We start from the raw sequence: 19,134 nt of genomic DNA on the forward strand, positions 1-19,134 counted from the left end.
TGGTGGGAAAATGGGATGTTAGTACAAGGTACTTCGTGATCAAAAATGTCTCCGCAGCCCCTACCCTACACCTTCGCAGAGCTCTAGGTGACAACTGCTTTTAAACTGTATCGTCGTCCCCTATTCCATTGTTCGTGTTCCAGCTCCCATTTTCGCCGTGTCGGTCTTCCAAACCTCCTCGCTATGGCTATCACGGTCTTTGCTATGCCGTCGTCCTCGTTACTTCTATTATTCTCAGTTGCGCTTGGATTGTCGCATGCCGATCCATTCGCGTTGCCGATACAGACCGCTGTTTATTCTCCTGATGAGTGGTCGCCGCGACCGACAGGAGCGCCTGCGGATCCAGCGGCCCTGTTTAAGAGGGGTGGTTCAGTAGATGTGGCAGTTTGTGGATGGATTGGTGGCCTGTCAGCAAAGCCGGTGGCATGCTCGTCGGGGTCGTCTTGTATTCATGATACAATACACGCACTGATGGGATGTTGCACGACGGAGGGGCCATGTATCCAAGGAGTTTACTCAACCTGTATTGATAAGAAGAGCGCTGGATGGGCGACAACTACAGGCCTCGTAAATAATGGTGTGACCACATGGTGAGTAAGTAGCATCATTTGACAAGTTGCAAGCTGACTTTCCAATAGTGCGGGTGATTCCCTCTGCTATCAGGTCACGTATCCAGGAAAGTATATGCAATACATGTGCGGAGACCCCAAGGCAGCAGCCCAAGTTGCAACGACATTTGAGGGTCAGCCAACTGATATGCGAATGCAAATCGTATACACTGGGGTAACCTTCAGCCCAATGGTGCCAGTTCCAAGCGCCGGTCCTGGTACACCTGTGTCTCCGACGAACGTGAACGCGAACGCTTTCTCGTCTGAAACAGGCGGTGCAGCTGGCAAAGTTTCCCCTGTTGCGGCAGCACCCTCGGAACCGCCTTCAGGCGCACCAAGTAAAGGTACCAGTACTGGGGCAATCGCTGGAGGGACTGCTGGTGCCGTGGCAGGTGTGACGATAATTGTCCTGCTTGGAGTCTGGTGTTGGCGGCGGCGACAAAAGGCTGCCAACCGCCGGCGACCCGATTCATTATTCGAGTAATTTCCCCTTGCGCTGCTCCCTGTTCGCCACATTTATACTGACAGTATACTCAGACCTACGAGAAACGAACCATTTGCAAGCCCCTTCCAACCTGTACAGCACTATAATGCTCCAGATGAAATGGTCTCCCCTATGTCAGGGATGCGGGAGACTTTTGCCCCTATGCCAGGGCGACCCGATACTGGCGCCTCAACCCACAACCCTTTCCATTACGACACGGCATACCGAGGCGGTGGTGGCATGGCCATGGATCAGAGACATCCATCCTTCTCAACAGTAGCAGGATTGAACCCCTTTGCAGATGAAGTCGCTCCACCCATTCCAACCAACCGTGGTCGCTTCCACGACGAGCATGACATTGCAGAGAATCGTTTCTACGATAATAACCACCGCTTCGACGATAACCATCCCTATGCCGATAATCCTTTGTTACCTAATGACCATCTTTTCGCCGACGTAGCCGCCTCTAACCCTTTCACAGATGCTCAGGGGTACGAGACCATACCGACTTCGGGCCAGGTCCAAAAGCCTTACCAGCCTTACCAGCCGCTATCCCGGAATCAGCCATCGCCAGTAACAGCATCAGAGCAGACGCAACCCTTGGTGGATGAAATCGATGATTTCTCTCGCAGTTGGCAAGCAAGCGCCGGGTCACACCGTGATCCCAACGAACAGTCAGACGACGAAGATGATGGCGAAGATAGAGGCATGGTCCAAACCGCGACGTCGGTTCCCGTGGCACATGGGAATCTCATAGAAACACATTCCAGCGAAGCGCTGAATGATATGGGCCGCAATCCCCATGAAAGGTCGCAGACACCTAACTTCCGCAACATGCCGAGCGAAACATCCAGTCTCCTTGCCGCTTCATTAACTCAGACCGGCCTGCCATCCAATGCGGAAACTCTCCAACGAGCCTCCCCTACCAACGTTGGCCGCGCAACAATCCCCACCATGCAAGAGAAGATCCAAAAACTTGCCCAAGAGAAGGCTCAGATCGTGAGGAAACGAACAGAAAGTCAAGAACAGATAAGGGAACAAGAAGAACCCCTACAGAATGAGGCTGGAATCCAAAAAGAGCGGCCATTCAGCGATACCTCCATGTACAGCTCCAACACATATTTCTCCCGCGAGGATTCCGTCCGTTCGACCCGTCTACCTCCCCCACCAGCGCCATCAACCACAATCCCTAAGAGGACTGAAAGTTTTGGGTTAAATCGCGCCATTAAACCGGCTCTCGATGAAGACCTTGGCGGTGATGATTTCTGGAGTTCTGGCTGGTCTGGGATTGGCGGTGGGTGGTTGGAGGGACAGTCTGGACGGTCATCAACTATCGGAAATACCGATGGTGGAGACGGAGGAAGTGCTAGTGGGAGTGCCGTGGCGCCTATCAGCCGGAAGCCGGTCCCTAATGGCGTGCCGGTTGTACATAAACCTGTTGAGTTGCGGGACGGCCCTCAGAGGAAAAATACCTTTGGGGAGGTTTAATATCAAATGTCGGCATTGTTAGAGCAAGCAGGAGAAGCTGAGGATGTAGAAAGATGTATATATGGCCTATATAAATAAGGGATGGGAAAGAGGGATGTATATATTACCAGCCGGTTTTAGGGAAGTAGCATCGATATGATCGGTGCTCGGTGTAATGGATCTTTGTAAGTCAGACCTTGCAAGCTAGCTTTGGTAGGCTATGGTTGAGATTCTATACACTAGTAGACCGTCGCGTAGACATGTCTTTGGATAGAATTAATATACGAAGTACACTGCAGTAACGGCTCCTAAGAAGAAAGATGGCTTACCTACCATGGTATAAAATTAGGTGGGACCCCAACTACGGTCATCGTGGAGCCTAGGCTACGCCGCAGATGTTACCCATTACTTATTAGTCTGTAAGCTTGTCTAAAAAAACTCTCCTTTGGAAAGTCTGCACGTGAGAATTGAAGTTGTAAGCAAATTGAAGAGTCTTGCACCTAATCGGGTGAGAAAAACTCGGCGTAATTCCCTAACAAAAAACCATGTACACCAGCAATTAAATTTGCTGGGCCCTACCTATCTTGAGAGGACCTACTCCGATTGATCTGGCCCTTATGTTTCCATTAGCTAGGATCGTTTCATGAAACTTAGAGCAGGGGGTTCGTTGATTGTTTTAAACAGGGAGCTATTAGGTCATTAGTCATTAATTAACTTCCATCCCTTCTCGGTGGGTAGGAAAGATGAAATCGAATCGACTAGACTGGTCCTTACGCCATTTGAAGGATCTTCTCTACTGCTAGGGAGTTTCAAGCATATCTCTAACAGTTCTCTTTCCTTACCCTAAATGACCAGCCATCAAGCCTCTATCAACCGTCCAACAAGTCCCCTCTCGTTTCTCTAGCCAGCTGAACCCTCCAGAGCCTCTGCTCCGCACATAAAAACATCTCGCCTTCCTTGCCAAAACAAAAGTTTGCTACTCCCCCACCTCCAGGGACGACAAATCTTCCGAGTAAACACCCATCCGAATTCCAGACTTCGATGCCGTCTCCACAACCTGCGTATACGTTGCCGCGGGTGTCACATTTTATGCCATCGGGGACACCCTGGACGGCAAAGGCAAAAACGCGTTTTTTTGTGAGGTAGGGCTGTGCGGAGGACAAGGTGGATGGGGGATCTTGGATGGACGATCTAAGATGGGGCCGGACGACGTCGAATGCGTAGATTGTTGCGGGGCTAGATATGTTAGTATTCCTATTTTCAAGCTGCCATTTCCTTGTAGTAGGATTCGAAAGAACGTACCGGCGCAAATCAAACCCCCCATCCCCTTTAATAACCCCCGTATCAGTAATATACACCACATCCTCCCCCGGTGCGAATGCAATCCCATTGCACATCTGAAATCCATCCGCCACACACCTCACTTCCCCCGTATTCACATCGAATCTATAAGCCTGGCATGGCAACTCCGGATTCCGCCGAAACCCTTGCTCATATCCATAACATGGATCCGTAAACCAGATGCTGCCATCTCTCTTTGAAACTACTACATCGTTTACAGAGTTAAAATCCCGCCCATAGAACGTCGTCACCACTGGCTTCGGCGGCGCGTTTCGAGGCATGTAGTATAGACCCCCCGTTCCGGCAGATGGGGAGCCCTGTGCACAGAATAAGATCCCATCTTTATAGTTAACGCCCCCGTTTGGCATGTCTATCCCGTGTGGGGGACGGAGTTTCGCCCACTCCAGCGCAGCGATGCCATTACCTGTTGACGAGCGTGTGAGTCTTATGCGTGAGATTAGGATTGTGGGGTATGTAGCCGTGGTGGTGGATTGGAGCAGGTTGGAGGTTATATAGAGCTCGTCGTGAGTTGGGATGTAGACGCATGCTTCGTGGAAGAAGGGATTGTTGCTGCTGCCGGCGGTGGAGAGGAGGAGGGATTGCTTTGGAGACGGCCCAACGATGGCTTCAAGCTCGTCGGAGTATTGTATTAGAGTTATCCCGTCATCGGACTCTTGAGGTTGAGGGGTGGTGGGAGGTCTGTGGTAGTCTCGTCAGAGGAGGGAGTTGCTGTAAAGGTCGAGAGCGGGGGCGCACTTGATGCTGCCATTGTTCTCTGCGAGACGGTCGACGACCTTGTATTTGTTAGTACTATGACGGGACAGGTGCGGCTACAAAGCTTACCTGGACCTTCAGTGGAGCGATAGGTATATCTTTATTTGTTACCGTCGACATATTGTATGTTGTGTTTGCCGCTCACCAGTTGTTGTTCTAGTAAGGTGGGGCAGAGGTGAAGCTTCACATGCTCTTGGCAATCAGAGCCAAGCTTTTCCACCCCGACCAAAGACAACGGCAAGAAGAGAAAAAGAAGATAGAAGTTATTAGCAAGGCCTTATTTAGGCAGAATAAAGGATTCAACAGCCAAGAAATAGCGGACATTCTGTCGGAACGTCTATCACACACTTTTAAGGATATATTTAAGGACGGCGGACGTGCAACTCGAAACCCTCGAATCGAAAATCGGGAAACCTTTCGGAGTAACCCAACGGCTGGAATGAGGAATAAGGCCAAACTGATCAGAGGAATCTAATTTGATTTAATTAAATGCTAGTAGTCAAACCAGGTTAATGATTTAATCACATTGCCGTGGCCGTACATCGTAGCTACTTAGTATAGCCCAATGGAGAGTTCGCCGACTTCAAAAATCCAGCAGATGCAAGCAAAAACCTACCTAGTTATTGAAAGGCTCATAATAAAGTCGTACAAAACTCATAACTAGAATAAAAGTACCACCCTCTTCTTAAATACAGGAAATATAGTATACCAAGGCAATCCGTCTCTACGTATTCATTCCTTGCTATCGAAGTGATGAATTCGATAGTGCTTCGAGAGCAGCACGGCAGGTGAACATTAGCTTCTCTAGATTTAAATCTAATTAACGTTTTCCCTTCCAAAATTTGGATCCATATCTCCATCCTCAAGGTCCGGTCCAAATATTTGATCGCAGCCCTGACGTATGAAGAGCGACCTATCGTAGTCTGGATCATTTATGCTCGTTGAAAAATTGCCATCACCTGAAACCAACTGTTGTTGAGACCCTGGAACAAATGACGGAACGGTATTAGTTGACGGCGCGTTTGAGGGATACAGATACGCTTCTCCAGTCATGTTTGTAGTCATACTGGATGGCATATTGTGGACCACGGATCCAGAAATTCCTCCGCTCTCTAAATGGATATAAGGTAATGAAATGTTCGAAGGTACACGATTGTGTGGCAGAGATGCCGACTCCTGCCCGTCCGTGCCCCAGAGCTGTGGTTGTGAAGGTGCAACGTCATTTGTAAGAAAGGCCGGAGTTGGAGAGCCAAAGTTGCTCATGATCTGCGGGCTTGAAGAAACTGGACGGCGTATGGGGTTGGATGAACGGTTGTGAGGGGCAACGTAGAGCCCCTGGCTACCTAGAGTCCGGTCAAGATGTTCATGTTGGTTGGGAACATTATGAGGACCTAGGTTTACCATTGCCTTCATCCTGGCTTCGGCTTCCATTTTGGCTTGTTGGGCAGACATCCTAGCCTCCATTTCATTGAGACGTTGTTCGAGAGACCGGATCAGTGCCCTGTCATCGTGGTTTTCGAACGCTTTCGTTGAGGCTCCTCGATTCACATATACACCTTCTTTCGCGGGTGTCTCAGGGGAGGAGTTACGCTGCCTTGGACCATCTTGGTCTGAACTGGCGTGACCGGAATGTGACACAGGTTGTACAGTCGCAGAAGCCAAGCGTCGTTGAGAAGGGTTACCAGAAGGCGAAATATGCGAATCAAATTGGTGGGTCCGAGGATATCCTGTATCGACCGATGCCCAATGACCCACGCTTGGGTGTTGGGTTGTGGTTTCTCCATAAAGTTGATTTGATGGGGTTTCTGTTTTTTCTCTCAAGTTTAGCAAGAAAGTACCACCAACCGTAAGCTGGGAATTTAAAGACTTGCTCACCTGGTGGGATGCCGAAGGGGCTTATAGTTTTTGGAGTTCTTAGCCCAGGTTGATGTCGCTGGTGCTCAATATCGTAAGGGTGTGTTGCTGGGGTGCCTGGAGATAGTTCAGAAGTCAATTGTCCAGCAGGGGATGGGAATCGACGAGCATGCGTACTGCTAGGAGCTGGTGTTTCAGCGTCATCAATACTCTGGACATGTCGAGATGGCGTCGCGTTATGTATAGAAGATTGGCTCTCGGAGAAAGGGGTATATGCAGGCCTTCCTGAAGAACTGGGAGTTAGTATTGAAGAAGGCTGGCGCTTCCTCGAGAGCCTTTGATTCTCGAATTGCAAAGCATTACGCAATTGCAATTCGCATAGCTGGTATGTCTTCGCGTCGTACCCTTGGAAGTTTTGACTCTTTATAGCGTCTCGAATGAAGATCCTCCAAGAGGTCAAAAGTTCCTCAGTCCGATATGAGGACGGTGGAAGTTGGGTATCATCATCGTCTTCAGAAGTGACTTCATTGTTTTAGCTCATTAGGCCAATGAAAAACGATTCCCATACTCACAAGGATCCTTTGGGCGAGGCGTATCTGGAAACAAAATGGTCCAAATATCCATCCACTTTTCCTCATCTGGCTTCTTGGACTTTCTGACTTTTTCGATTTCTCGCCATTTCAAACAGTCAATCCCATCTCTCCCAGGACCCCGCATCGGCTTTGTGCCGTCGCAGGCTTTGTCTAACTTATGGTTCCGGTAGTCGTCGGCAGTGTCGAATTCTCGGAAACAATCCTCGCAGTCATGGATTCTATGGTGCTTAAGATCGCCATCCCTATTTGCGTTAGCCTACCACTAGCAGATCATATATGAAAGTTAAATATCCAGCAGCTCTCCTACTTACATGAGGTGCCGCAAGTCTTTCGAGCCTTGCCCACCACAAATTCGCCACTTTATTTGTTCCGGCGTGGACAAATTTCGGTCTTTACGGACACAATACTGCCTGGGATTGTACTTATGGAAATGGCAAGCAAATTTTGGTCCTGTATAAGCATTACCTAGGTCCCGAAATTTCATTTGCTTCTTTGGTGGCCCCTCTTCGTCCTCTTGCTCTCCGTCCTCGTCATTGGAACGTTTATCCAGCTGGTGTTTATACCCCGGTTGAGAATCAGAACCTGTTTTCCCAGAAGCTATAATAGAGGATGTATTTGGAGTTGAATAGTGACTATAATTGTCATCTGATGTGGCACAGCTGATAACACCGGGAGACAATGGGATGTTTTCCCTTTTCCACTTTTCTCTGAATATTGGGATTAGTCGAGCCACGATCTCTGGGTCTGCTGGCAGGGCCTCCTTTATAGATGACTCGATGGCCTCGAAGGTATCCGGAATCGCGTTGTATTCATATATAGACTCCACAGGGCTCCCAGTGCCGGGATCAAAGAACAGATCTGTTCCGTCGTCCTCCACAGCATTCAGACCCTTGACGGGTATGCTATCTTCATCGGCAACAGGTGTTTTGGCACAAACCGTAGCCTCTTGCTTCATATTGCCGCTGCAGAAATTATCTCTGGCATCTAGAGGCGCCGTTTCTGAAATTAAACCTTCTAGGAGTCGCGGCGATGTAAAACTACTAGACGCCAATGTGGGATAGGAACATGGTGACTCATGCCACTCAATGCCATAAATCTCTGAATCGAGAAGATTGCCAGGCATTTTCCCACGAAGGAAATCTGTCCACCCAAGGGTTATGCCGCTATCGATCTGATCTCTATGATTGGTCAGTGCATGTAATATTGGAGCGGGACGGGTAACTATACGTGGCACCACCAATACTAGGCATATAGTCAAATGAGGACGTGAAGAAATTTTGACAGAACAGCTCGGGCCGAGTATCGAGGGGTCGAGTAACCTCTTCTATTGATTGTATAGAAGATGATGAGAAAGTGGAAGAGCTATTTGATACAAGTGATGGTGTGGTAGGCGACGAAGGCATGCTAACAGTCTCAAAGCTATCTGCTGATGTCGGGTCGCGATCAAGAGGTGACAGAGGCGAACGAGGACTTCGTCTAGATGACCCCAACTGGTAATTGGGCAACTTTTCGGCCCCTAATCCATGCCCTATATATTAATTAATTCAATAACACAGCTGATATTGACGTTTGAACATACAAGGTTGGTCAGGGGAAGGCGAGTTCGGAAAGAGTATAGTCCATATTTCAAACCACTTCCTCTCAGCAGCCGATTTGTCCGTCGTGAGCTTACTTATTTTCTGCCATTGTAGAGGACTGATCCCGTCATCGCCGGATGGTTCTCCCCCGCAGTTGTAGCCCTGTTCATTCATGCATGTAATTTCGGGCTCGGTCTGATCGGAGGAACATATATTGCAGGTATCGCATCGAGACGAAGTGCTATGAATATCTTTCAGGTGGTTCCTTCCCAGGTTAGTCTCCTGATGGTTGATTTGAGAGTCAACCTACTTTAAGCTTACGATGTTCTCCCACCCAGGACCAGCACATGCGCGGTATTTATTGTCGGACAAGACACAATACGTCGATGGTGCGTATTTATTGAAATGACAAGCAAAGAGGTGGCTGCTTGGCAGGCAGGATGTGAGATCGCCTCGAGCCTTAGATTTCTTTGGTGGCCTTCCTCCGTTCTCATCGTTATGATCGTTGTTATCGTGTTGTCGCTTTAATGGTCGGGAGACAGAATAAGATGATATAGTGGAAGACGGTGTGACGTTTTTGACTTTCGTTGCGCTGGAAGATGGAGCCTTTGCTTCCTCTTCCTCATCATACCTTCCGGTGCCCCGACTCCGGTTGGAAGTTGCTATAAGGCTAGAGCGATCGAAAAAAAGCTTATATTGAAGATTTCGGAGGCAAATATATATCCAAAGCGCCCAAAAGTCTTGTAGACTTGTTTGCGCTTGAACAACTACAGTTATTGTAGTGGGAAGTGGCCAGGTTATCTCTGTTATATTTGTTATTGTTCGCTCCCAACCAAGGGGACCATCTTGGATAGCGTCATGCTTCATAAGACGTCTTCCGATTTGATTCTGGTGGTAGTGTAGAATCATTTTATCTTGAATCAGGTATTAGCTAACACCTATGTGGCCACGGGAAGGCTGGAGACATGAGGAGCTTGGCTCAGCAAGTCTCCACGATGATATTGAAATGTTGAGACTTACGGAACTTTGGGTCCCTTTCCATTATGGGCCCAGAGTAAGAATCTCTTCGGTCGACCATTACGGCTTGCCGCTGGATTCGTACTTGAAGTTAGGACGGGTGCGACTTTGCAACTTGGAAGGAGGGCAAGGAGACTTGCTGCTTGAGATGCTCACGGTAGCCATTCCACAACCATGGAACCACGTCGTTTAGTGAGACATTTATTAGCAAGGCTTTCCGCATGGTGGAGGGGTGAGGCTTTCTGCGAGAGTTCGCGGGTTCATGGGCGTATTAACTGGTTGTGGACTGATTGGTTGCGAGAGTTCGCAGCCACCAGCCAGCCGCCTTTGGTTGGTGAGGCTGCTGAAGGGTCACCAGCGCTTTCAACAGCTTGGGAACATAATAATCCGATGCCCCACTGGAAGTCTTCTGCTTAGTTGTAAAACAAAACTGTACCGTATCTCCCCTAGCAACTTTATTAAAAGAACCATTTGTTTCTGGCTACTAAAATTGCCTATTTCTAGGCGTAGTCCACAGCTAACATGTCGACAGCGCCCGTAATAACTGGCCTTGAGGCCCAGTTACAAGGATACTGGCGGTTCGAACACTCGCTCTCGACTTTATTCTCGCCCTCTCATTTGGGCGCGAACTCTAGGACTCGCACTCTCGCAGCCGTGGGGCTTCCTTATACGTAGTACCTCTCTCGAACACTTGCGCGAGCTTTTGCAATGTTAGCTGAGGAACCGCCCGCGAAGCCTTGAAGAACGATGCCATAGTAGCAAATGCCTAGAGTCCTGGGCATAAATATTAATCGCGATGCCCTCTTGTAAGACGACCCGACTTGGGTTTCTGACAACCAAAATCGCAGCTGGGGCAGAGACTATCCGGACAGCTCTATTTTGTATTTAATTGTGACCCCCATGATGTATCGAATTTCAGAAGAGCTCGCTAGCAAAAGTCATTGGAACAGAGGACGCGCCGGGTCGATAAAACCACGACAGCCACGACAGCCGCCGCCACCACCGGCGCCGAAGCCACAGCCTCCCGATCCATGTATGTAACCACCCTTTACACCGTTTTCGACTTGACTGACAAGTTGCAGACTATGGCCGATAGATATCTCTTCTGCCAAATTTGAAAGTCGGATATCCGAGTCCGATAGGGTTATTGCTGACCTAGGCACGATGCACCCAGCTAGTCTCAAGCTGTATCCTCAAGTTGACGTCCGCAATGGTATCAGTGGGAGGACGAAGGCTATGAGAGTCGGCGGACGATGAGCAGAGTCGGAATGATCGGGGAAGAATGATCGCCCACCACCCACCACATGTACACAGCAAAGCAGGCGCCCACGGAGTATTAAGGATCCAATGAAATTCTTCACATACACTATTTGCCACCGTGACTGGGTATGCGTGAGCGATGTGCATGACAATGCGTCAGCTACTAAGCCTCGATTTGTAAATCGGGCACAAGTATTCAATTGCCCAAGAGTACTCGGATTGATCGATTGATGGAAATACTCCATGAGTAAAACAACAAATTATAACACGGTAAATAGAATCTTTGCTTGTTCAAAATAGGAAAGAAATAAGAGCGATGCGATCCGCAGACGATAAAAACAATAACTAACTGCACACAAATATCCGCTGAATGCCGTTTCTGACCATTCGCAAACTCATCTCGTATGACTAGAGTGGGTTTGCCAGCGTATCAGCATCCAGATGTTGCCTTCCCCAAATCCGGTCACTGTAAAGACGGCAGAGCTGTCGTCACTGCTGGTCCCAGATATAGGTTATACCCGAGATGTAGGTGAAGTATCGGGGAGAGAGCCCATGATGATGATTATAAAACCTCTGTTCTTAACCTTACCGAGCTCGCCATTCCGGTCACTGAGAATAGTGTTGATAGGTTCACCTCAAAGATTTCACGCGAGGGTACCTACCTACACTTGACCCCTATCCTAGATTTAGTAAACATATTCTAGGTACCTTGTAATCGGATTTTAACTAAAGGCGAAACCTTAACTGTGAGTACATTCGTCCCACATCTGAACCATATATTAAGTAGCTAGACCAATGTAAGTGCAGAAGGCCAAATGACACGCTACTAAAGGAGGTGGCACAATAAAGGCGGTAGTGTTGGAACGTAAGGCTAAGCGAGTTTCCCCTTTTTGTTGGTCATCACTGTAATTTCGCCCACTACAGGTTTAATCGCCCTTATTATACGTACCCCTTTCATGGTTTGTCCCCAATCTCGTTGCCATCAACGGTAGAGATATATGAGCTCAAGCGATAAAGAAAGGCGGCCTTAGCCAAATACAGCAACGTCTTTTCTCTTCCTCCCTAGACCCCACATATATCGCTATAAACTTTAAGAGACCTAGATTTATTACGAATAATTTCAGCTCATGCTCGGCCACCCAGGCAGGCGTTTTTATCCCCGATTCTCGAGATTTGAAGCTGCCTTTGCGCAAAGCTTATTAAAGCTAGAACTGCCAACTTTGCTACCGTATCAGATTTGCGTTTACGCCGAGTCTGCTGAACGGCTTCCTTGGGGGAACTTTAGAAAGAACTCCTCCAGGCTAGATGTTAGAATGTATTAATAAGCTTGTTCGCCGCGATAGGAATATCGATTTGGTGGGTAGGCTACGGTTTTGTGGGGGGCCTTGCTGTATTAAGCCCCCTTGGATTCGGTTTTCAGCCTTTCGCAATCAGTATCTTCGACACGGTCAACATACCTTTCGAGTTAGAAATGGATCGTTGTACGCTAGGTCGACTTCTTAGAGATCTTGAATGCCCTAGAGAGTCAAGTGAGTGATCAGCGCCTGAATAGAAGCGGCAGAAGCGACCAGCTTTACTCGACCCTTAGAGGTAGAAAGCACCCCAAATACAAATACTTTCTCCTGAACATGCAGAAATCAACCCCACCATAGTCGGGAAAGCGCATAGAGCGCAAAAAATGGGATGATCTAGTCTAGAAGAAATGGGAAAAGCGGCTCTCTTTCATGATGTGGTATACGTGTATACTACACCGTATACTACACCGTATCAAGGAAACCAGAATAAATGCTTTTACATATATATACTCTATCTTTTCACACATGGAAAACGAAATATAAAGCAATAAAATAGATACGATAACTCGGATGGATAATTTGGTAAATCCCTCAGAAGGGGCACTGATAGCCATCCCCCCAATGAATCCGATTCCCAATACATAGGTAGGAAGTAGGAAGGAGGGGGACAAGAAGTAAAAATGGAAATGACAGCAATAGACAGGTCAAATAAGACCGTAAAGGGGCCTCGGCATTTCTCCCTGTAGAGAGGAGGAGGTGATGCGTCGACCAGTTTTCATCTTGATCTCCTTGGATTTGATTCCGACGTATGCTTCCCTGCGTGCAGGATTTCCGAGGGTGATAGAGCGGGAAGAGAGACCATAGTAGGTGGCTATGGAGTGGACAAGCCATCGTCTGGGAGAAAACAGTTAGCTAGTCTATTGCTTCCTACCAATGCACAAAAATCCAAATAAATAACGTACCCAAAACCAGCACCTCTGTCGTCAGCTGCGCCTTCCCAGATCATCTTCTCCTTCTCCAAAACTTCCTCCACCCGCTCCCTCTCCTGCCTAACCTCGTCACTCATTCTCCCGTTCCTTCCGATAAAAACGATCTCCTCGTCTTCAGAGTCAATTTCCGGCTCGTCCTCCATTCCGCCATGTAATGTTAAGTGCTCTTGCCGTTCATATTCCCTGACGAACTTGCGCACCTCTTCTTCTAGTTCTTGAAGCAGGGACTTGGCCCCTTTGCTGCGCTTTAGTTTGGCTTTGAGCTCTTGCGGAACCCGGCCTTTTTGTTCATCGCCGGAGCTGGATTTGGATTTGCGCGAGGAGGTGGTTTCGGCGCGGAGATCCCAGAGTGGCGCGAGATAATAGGGGACTGTGTGAACCGGGTAGGTAGGACGGACTTCCCAGTCTGAGGGGAGGGGTGGTTGGGCATTAGGGACGTTGAGGAAGCGGTCTATTTGGGTTGGTAGAGTATAAGATTAGCCAGAAGCTCCCTTTCGTTCTTTGTCTTCATGTTTTGGGAGAAGGCCCTGGCTTTGGGAGTCCCCTTAAAAGTCCGAAGTGACGCAATGCAAGTGCAGGTAGCCGCGGACAATCCCAAACACCAGATAACGGCAATTTGAAGGGGGATGATTCATTATACGGCGAATCACATACCATTCTCCCATCTCTGTCTCCTTCTAGTTCCCTCCTTCCCCTTTAAAAGAGCATCCCTTCGCTTCAAACTATCCCTTCTCAATGGCTCCTTCGCAGGCTTCACATTCCTCTTTTTCACCTCTGCTCCATCAAGAGGAATGGAAAGAGTGACGCCAGTGCTGCGCGCAGATGGAGAAATGGAGAGCGATGAAAGCGCATTGAGGGTATCGATCGTCGCGGTGGTGGATTGTGCGTTGGACAGGGGAGCTTGCTGCTCGGGCGGAGGGACGGACGAGTAGATAGCCATTGGACTGTATAGTGGGCTTATCTTTAAGCTGGTAAATATAGAGTACTGTATTTAAGATTTCGATGACCTTTAGAAGGGAATCCTCTCTATATGCATGAGATGAACGGTTCAAGTTGAAGTGCGCGAGGTGCGAGTCAGAGTTGGTTCGGATACGGGAGATTGTGTTCGCGATAAGCCGGCTGCGAGTATGTCAGGAAAATTGGCCAATCAGAAGCCAGCAATAGGGGTCGTGGAAAGTATGACTCTGACTGTGTGCGATGCTACGCTGAATGGCTCACGGAATGCAAGACATATTGCCATGGGATATTGATTCGAGCGGAGATTAGGTAGCCATATATATAAATGGTTACATACCTACCTAGGTAGGTATGTAGCTATGGGATACCTTAGGTGACAGGTGAGGCTATGATTCACAGTAGGGGGTTCTACACCCCGAAGGTAGTGTAATATCTAGATCTGTCCCCCAACCCATTGCACTAAAGCAAGCTGAGAATAAAGGAGGTGTTATACAGATGTCTGTCTTTATCTCTATGGCACACGATCACAGAGTCGCTCGGAAAGAAAAACAAAACATATAAACCTATCTAACTCATAACTTAGCGAAGGCCAGCTCATAAGCTAAGCCTAGAGTCAACTTTGCATGCTCAAGCATGTGATCAAAGCTCAGGTATTTGATGAGATCATTTGAAGTGTGGATCTGCTTGGCCGAGTTCTCAAAAGCAGATTCGATGACGAAGGCTGAAGGATAACCAGCCTTGGAAGCGGACGCGTGATCAGAGCATGCATAGCCGCATTTCGTCTCGATATATGGGATATCACAATACTGGGCCCGGATCAGACTGAGATTTGATGGAGGGAACTAAGGGGGTGCTTACCTGTGTGACTATCTTCTTGATGAAGTCAGTAAGGCCGGGATCAACAAAGTCAGTGATAACTCCAACGCTCTCCTTCAGCCCGGCATCTAGCGTGCCCTGCACGAAGCCGGTCATATCCTGCTGCAGCATTGCCTTGACATCTCTACCGGTCTTCTCATATTCTGAGAAGATAGCTTGACTGCCAAGGAGTCCACCCTCCTCTGCGGAATACCAATGGAATTCCACTGTGTTGGCCGCTTTTCCTGTTATGATATTGGAGGAGCTGAGGAGTACCCGCAAAGCTTCCAGGATGGTAACCGTCCCGCTCCCATCATCATCTGCGCCCGGCGCGGATAAGATGGAGGGGAGAAACAGGTTGATGCTATCCTGATGGGCTCCGACAACCACAGTTGAGTTGGTCTGGCCGGGAATTGTTGCGATAATGCTGTGCTGGCCCCAAGAATGTGGGAAGTGCTTCGCATGTGCTCCATGCTTATCAGCGCCGGAATCTTTGATAAGGGTTTGGACCTGTTCCAACAGCCACTCTGATGATTGTCTACCATAGTCGGACTTATAGTATCTAGTATGGAAGGAGGTGAAATGCTCAAGGTTTGCCTTCATAGTCGCCTTGGAGAGGTTCTGCATCATTGGGGCCAACTCCTTATGCAGAACTGGCTTCTTGGGGAACTTGACCTCCTTCTTCGAGGCTGTTCTGAGTGTTCCAAGGTTGGGCGTATCGGTAATATCCATGAATTGCTGGCCGTTCTGTGAAAAGCACGATGATTAGCTGGCCACCTCTAGCAGAGGAACGAACCCCTTGGAGGCTGTACTGACTCTTCTCAACTCCCATTTCTCTTCCTCGGTAACCCATCGTGTCGTCCCTGGCGCAAGCTCGATCAGATATTGCTCGTTGTCCGCGACTTCTGTGGTGAGGATAACCTGGTCCGACTCGTGCTGTTCAACGAAGCGTGCGCTGGCGACTGCAGCGGACAGAGCTACGGCGGATAATGTTGCGAGCTTCATGGTCTCTAGCGGCGATAGCTACGACGATAGGATGTGAATAGAACGGTCTGGGTATGGGAGAGTGTGGTTCTGCGCGTGGTACGGAGTGTGCTGTGTATGCGGACGAGTGTCATGGATTGATCAATAAGCACTGTTTACTCCCGCGGAGGCTGGTTGCTGCCACGAGCATCTTGAGACAAGGCCACACACAACAATGCGGTCTCGGAGCCGAGGGCTTGGGGGGTTCCGACGAGGCTGGAGTGGGGAGTGTCAAGGTGTGGAGGTGTGGAGGTGTGGCTGGACGCGTGGCTCATTATTTGCCAGTGGCGAATGCTCCGTGCTCGGACCACGTTCGTAGCAACGTTTCCGGGGGGTCGGCTCGGATCCGGGGTGGAGACGCGAGCATCTTGATGTCCACTGCACACTGTACCGGTACGAGGTGGTACTTCAGACGGAGTGGGATTTCTTGCTCTCTTCGTAGGTACCGATAGGTACCTAGGTACTGTAGGTACTTTCGTTGTGATCGTTGATCCTTTGCATTCCTTTGCATTGCTCTGCGTTGCACCTCTATCCCTATATCAGATATCAGCTAGGTGGGACTGCGGGAGATCCAAGCTCACCTCTCTACGAAGCACTTTCTGTATATACTCTAGAGGTACTGGACAAGCAGCTGACCTTGTCCCTCGACTGTGCCCCGCGTTTGCCTCCTGCGTCCAAGTGCTAGTGCTGGGAGTACTCGCTCGTAGGAAGCAATCGAGCTGTGTATTATATTATTGCTTTGTATTCTCCTCGTTAGTGACCGCACGGCAGCCTACTCCGGAGGTACGGCCAGCCAGTCAGTCACTGCACCGCGCTCTCAAGCGTCACTAATAAGCACAACTAGGTAGGCTCTAGTCGTAGCAGAGGAGTGTCCCTCGCTCCTCCTGATCCCCCTCCTCGCAATTCGAAACCCGCGTGTGCCGCCATGGACCACTGACTGGTAGACGCAGACTCAGACCCAGGCGCAGACGCAAACGCAGATGCAGACACAGATGCAGTGCACCACCATGCCAACCTTGGGCCGCGGGGTAGCGGTGGTGGCGAGTCGACTTGATACTTGATAGGATGAGAGAGGGAAAGCAGCAGCACCAGGTAGGGATTGCCCGCTTGGCTGAACTCCCTGACGACGTCACATCAACGGCCATCCGCAACACCGCGTTTCGTTTGTTGGAATCCGGATGGCCTGGCTGAGACCCTACATCGTACATTGTTATACCGGCAATCCATTCCATCGTCTCATTTTTCTTCCTCATCCTCCTCTTCTTCCATTGATTGCATTTGTCTTCACCCACGAACCAACTGACAACTAACAATTCGACAACACCTCCTCGTCTCATGTAAGTTAGTTTTGCCATCTCCGTACTGATACCTGCATACTTCGTACACGGGACTGGATTCCATGTTATATTGGCACCGCCTCCCCTTCTCTATCCCAATTTCCGTCTTCCTCCCCCTCTCCTAGGAACCATTTGTGTGCACAACCCTCAACGCTCCTGGACTAAACATTTCGCAGAAACTACCTTCACTTAAACTTCCGCCCAATCCGGAATACGCAAAGTCCCCTCAGAATCCCGCCGGCTCGTCCATCCGACATAAACTCCTGGAGTCTTCGGCATGGCCGGCTTTGAGGGTAAGAACTCCGAGAGCGCTTCTCGCTGGGACCTCGAATTACATGCAATATTCTGACGACCTCTTAGCATTCAACCCCTTCGCGAAGCGGGAGAGTTATTCCGCACAATCCCTCTGGACATACAGAGCCCTGTCCGTCATAACATGGCTGTTGAGCGTGATTGCCACCGGCTATTATAATTGCCACTCCCCTCACAATGACAAGGCCGCCTATAAACATACCATTCCAGGACAAAACAGGCATTATGCAACTCCATTCAGTCTGAACTTCCTCATCGTGGACCTTTACTGGTATGCCATTGTGTATCCCCCATTGTACAGCATTACCCACTGCTAACAATTTGTTATTAAAGGCTGGCGCTATTTGTCTTCCAAATCGCATATGTCTGGCACCTATTTTCGCGTGATGCTGCTCGCGTCCAAGCTGCAACGGGAGTTGGAAGCCACTTCATACTCAACAATCTCCTGCACTTTGGATTCGTTATGCTGTTCGTCCGCTGCTACTTCATCTCGGCTGAGGTTCTCTTGGTGATCAACTTCTTCAACCTGTCGTCTCTCTACTTCCGTCATGGCACGGCGCCAAGATTAATTCACATCGGCGCTACATCTGGACCTCTGGCATGGACCTTTGTTGCGTTGTACTGGAATGGAGCCATCATGTTCGGTGCCCATAACTTGGCAGCTCGGATTTTGGCGAATGTTGCAATTTGGGGTATCTTGGTCTACGGACTTTTCTTCCTCGTTGCGTATAAGGTTGGTCCATTATATTCCTTGGATAAATTTTCTGCTTACATTTTCTAGGACTATACCATGGGTTTCGCCCTCAGCATCCTGACAGCATCCCTCGGGGTCGGTCAATTCTTCTCCAAGATCATCGCATTCCAGTGGATCTTTGCCTTCACAATTATGGCTGTCCTTTTCCTAGCCACCCTAGGCATCGCCGTCCCAACTGCCCTCGGCAAGGAATTGAGCTTCAGACGAGAGGGTGCCGCGGTCTCGACCGACCAAGAGAGAGCACCTCTATTGGACGACCAGTAAACAAAATGGCATCTTAGTAGAACTCGCTGGAGTTACTATCAAATGGGCGGTTGGCGGTGATGTCCAATGGGGTGGCGAAGAGCATTGGAGGCTAAGAAGCGATGCGCTGCATTTAGTTATATAATCGGTGATATTTGTCAAAGCCAGAGTTTTGTGTCGATACCACTCCGCTCGGATATTGGATCGGGTCGTTTTGGGCTATGGATTGGTTGCAGGAGAAATGGAGTTTATTCGTTTTTTTCTTCTTCATATTTTATAGTAGCAATTGCGGTATCATGGAGTTTATTCAATGCCGATTTTTCGAATCTATATTGGATCCTGCAACACATACAGTAGTAAAGCATTCAGTATTGAGAAAGATTTAACGCATCAA

General features: G+C 49.0%; 7 protein-coding genes across 7 annotated transcripts; 3 read left to right on the forward strand and 4 right to left on the reverse strand.

The window, feature by feature from the left end:
* Positions 1–183: 183 nt before the first annotated feature.
* BP5553_04225 (uncharacterized protein) lies at positions 184–2,580 on the forward strand (the record flags this gene model as incomplete). Its single annotated transcript, XM_032012848.1, has 3 exons — positions 184–590; positions 639–1,088; positions 1,146–2,580. 3 exons carry the CDS (start codon positions 184–186, stop codon positions 2,578–2,580), a joined length of 2,292 nt encoding a protein of 763 aa, XP_031872541.1.
* An 848-nt stretch (positions 2,581–3,428) lies between these two features.
* BP5553_04226 (Calcium-dependent phosphotriesterase) lies at positions 3,429–4,794 on the reverse strand (the record flags this gene model as incomplete). Its single annotated transcript, XM_032012849.1, has 4 exons — positions 3,429–3,795; positions 3,862–4,599; positions 4,657–4,694; positions 4,744–4,794. The coding sequence occupies 4 exons, from the start codon at positions 4,792–4,794 to the stop codon at positions 3,429–3,431; spliced, it is 1,194 nt and encodes a 397-aa protein (XP_031872542.1).
* Positions 4,795–5,490: 696 nt separating this feature from the next.
* On the reverse strand, positions 5,491–9,776 carry BP5553_04227 (uncharacterized protein; the record flags this gene model as incomplete). Its single annotated transcript, XM_032012850.1, has 8 exons — positions 5,491–6,479; positions 6,550–7,050; positions 7,101–7,363; positions 7,433–8,299; positions 8,349–8,649; positions 8,701–8,893; positions 9,020–9,612; positions 9,719–9,776. The coding sequence occupies 8 exons, from the start codon at positions 9,774–9,776 to the stop codon at positions 5,491–5,493; spliced, it is 3,765 nt and encodes a 1,254-aa protein (XP_031872543.1).
* Positions 9,777–10,618: 842 nt separating this feature from the next.
* Positions 10,619–10,972, forward strand: BP5553_04228 (uncharacterized protein; the record flags this gene model as incomplete). The annotated part of the gene is made up of 2 exons (XM_032012851.1): positions 10,619–10,748; positions 10,812–10,972. The coding sequence occupies 2 exons, from the start codon at positions 10,619–10,621 to the stop codon at positions 10,970–10,972; spliced, it is 291 nt and encodes a 96-aa protein (XP_031872544.1).
* Positions 10,973–12,974: 2,002 nt separating this feature from the next.
* Positions 12,975–14,199, reverse strand: BP5553_04229 (Uncharacterized protein; the record flags this gene model as incomplete). Its single annotated transcript, XM_032012852.1, has 3 exons — positions 12,975–13,164; positions 13,233–13,710; positions 13,914–14,199. 3 exons carry the CDS (start codon positions 14,197–14,199, stop codon positions 12,975–12,977), a joined length of 954 nt encoding a protein of 317 aa, XP_031872545.1.
* A 589-nt stretch (positions 14,200–14,788) lies between these two features.
* On the reverse strand, positions 14,789–16,076 carry BP5553_04230 (Peptide hydrolase; the record flags this gene model as incomplete). Its single annotated transcript, XM_032012853.1, has 3 exons — positions 14,789–15,022; positions 15,075–15,818; positions 15,888–16,076. 3 exons carry the CDS (start codon positions 16,074–16,076, stop codon positions 14,789–14,791), a joined length of 1,167 nt encoding a protein of 388 aa, XP_031872546.1.
* A 1,632-nt stretch (positions 16,077–17,708) lies between these two features.
* Positions 17,709–18,761, forward strand: BP5553_04231 (DUF1774-domain-containing protein; the record flags this gene model as incomplete). Its single annotated transcript, XM_032012854.1, has 4 exons — positions 17,709–17,724; positions 17,792–18,014; positions 18,077–18,476; positions 18,525–18,761. 4 exons carry the CDS (start codon positions 17,709–17,711, stop codon positions 18,759–18,761), a joined length of 876 nt encoding a protein of 291 aa, XP_031872547.1.
* Positions 18,762–19,134: the final 373 nt, after the last annotated feature.

Source organism: Venustampulla echinocandica (assembly GCF_003357145.1).
Source record: "Venustampulla echinocandica strain BP 5553 chromosome Unknown scaffold_1, whole genome shotgun sequence".
Taxonomy (NCBI): domain Eukaryota; kingdom Fungi; phylum Ascomycota; class Leotiomycetes; order Helotiales; family Pleuroascaceae; genus Venustampulla; species Venustampulla echinocandica.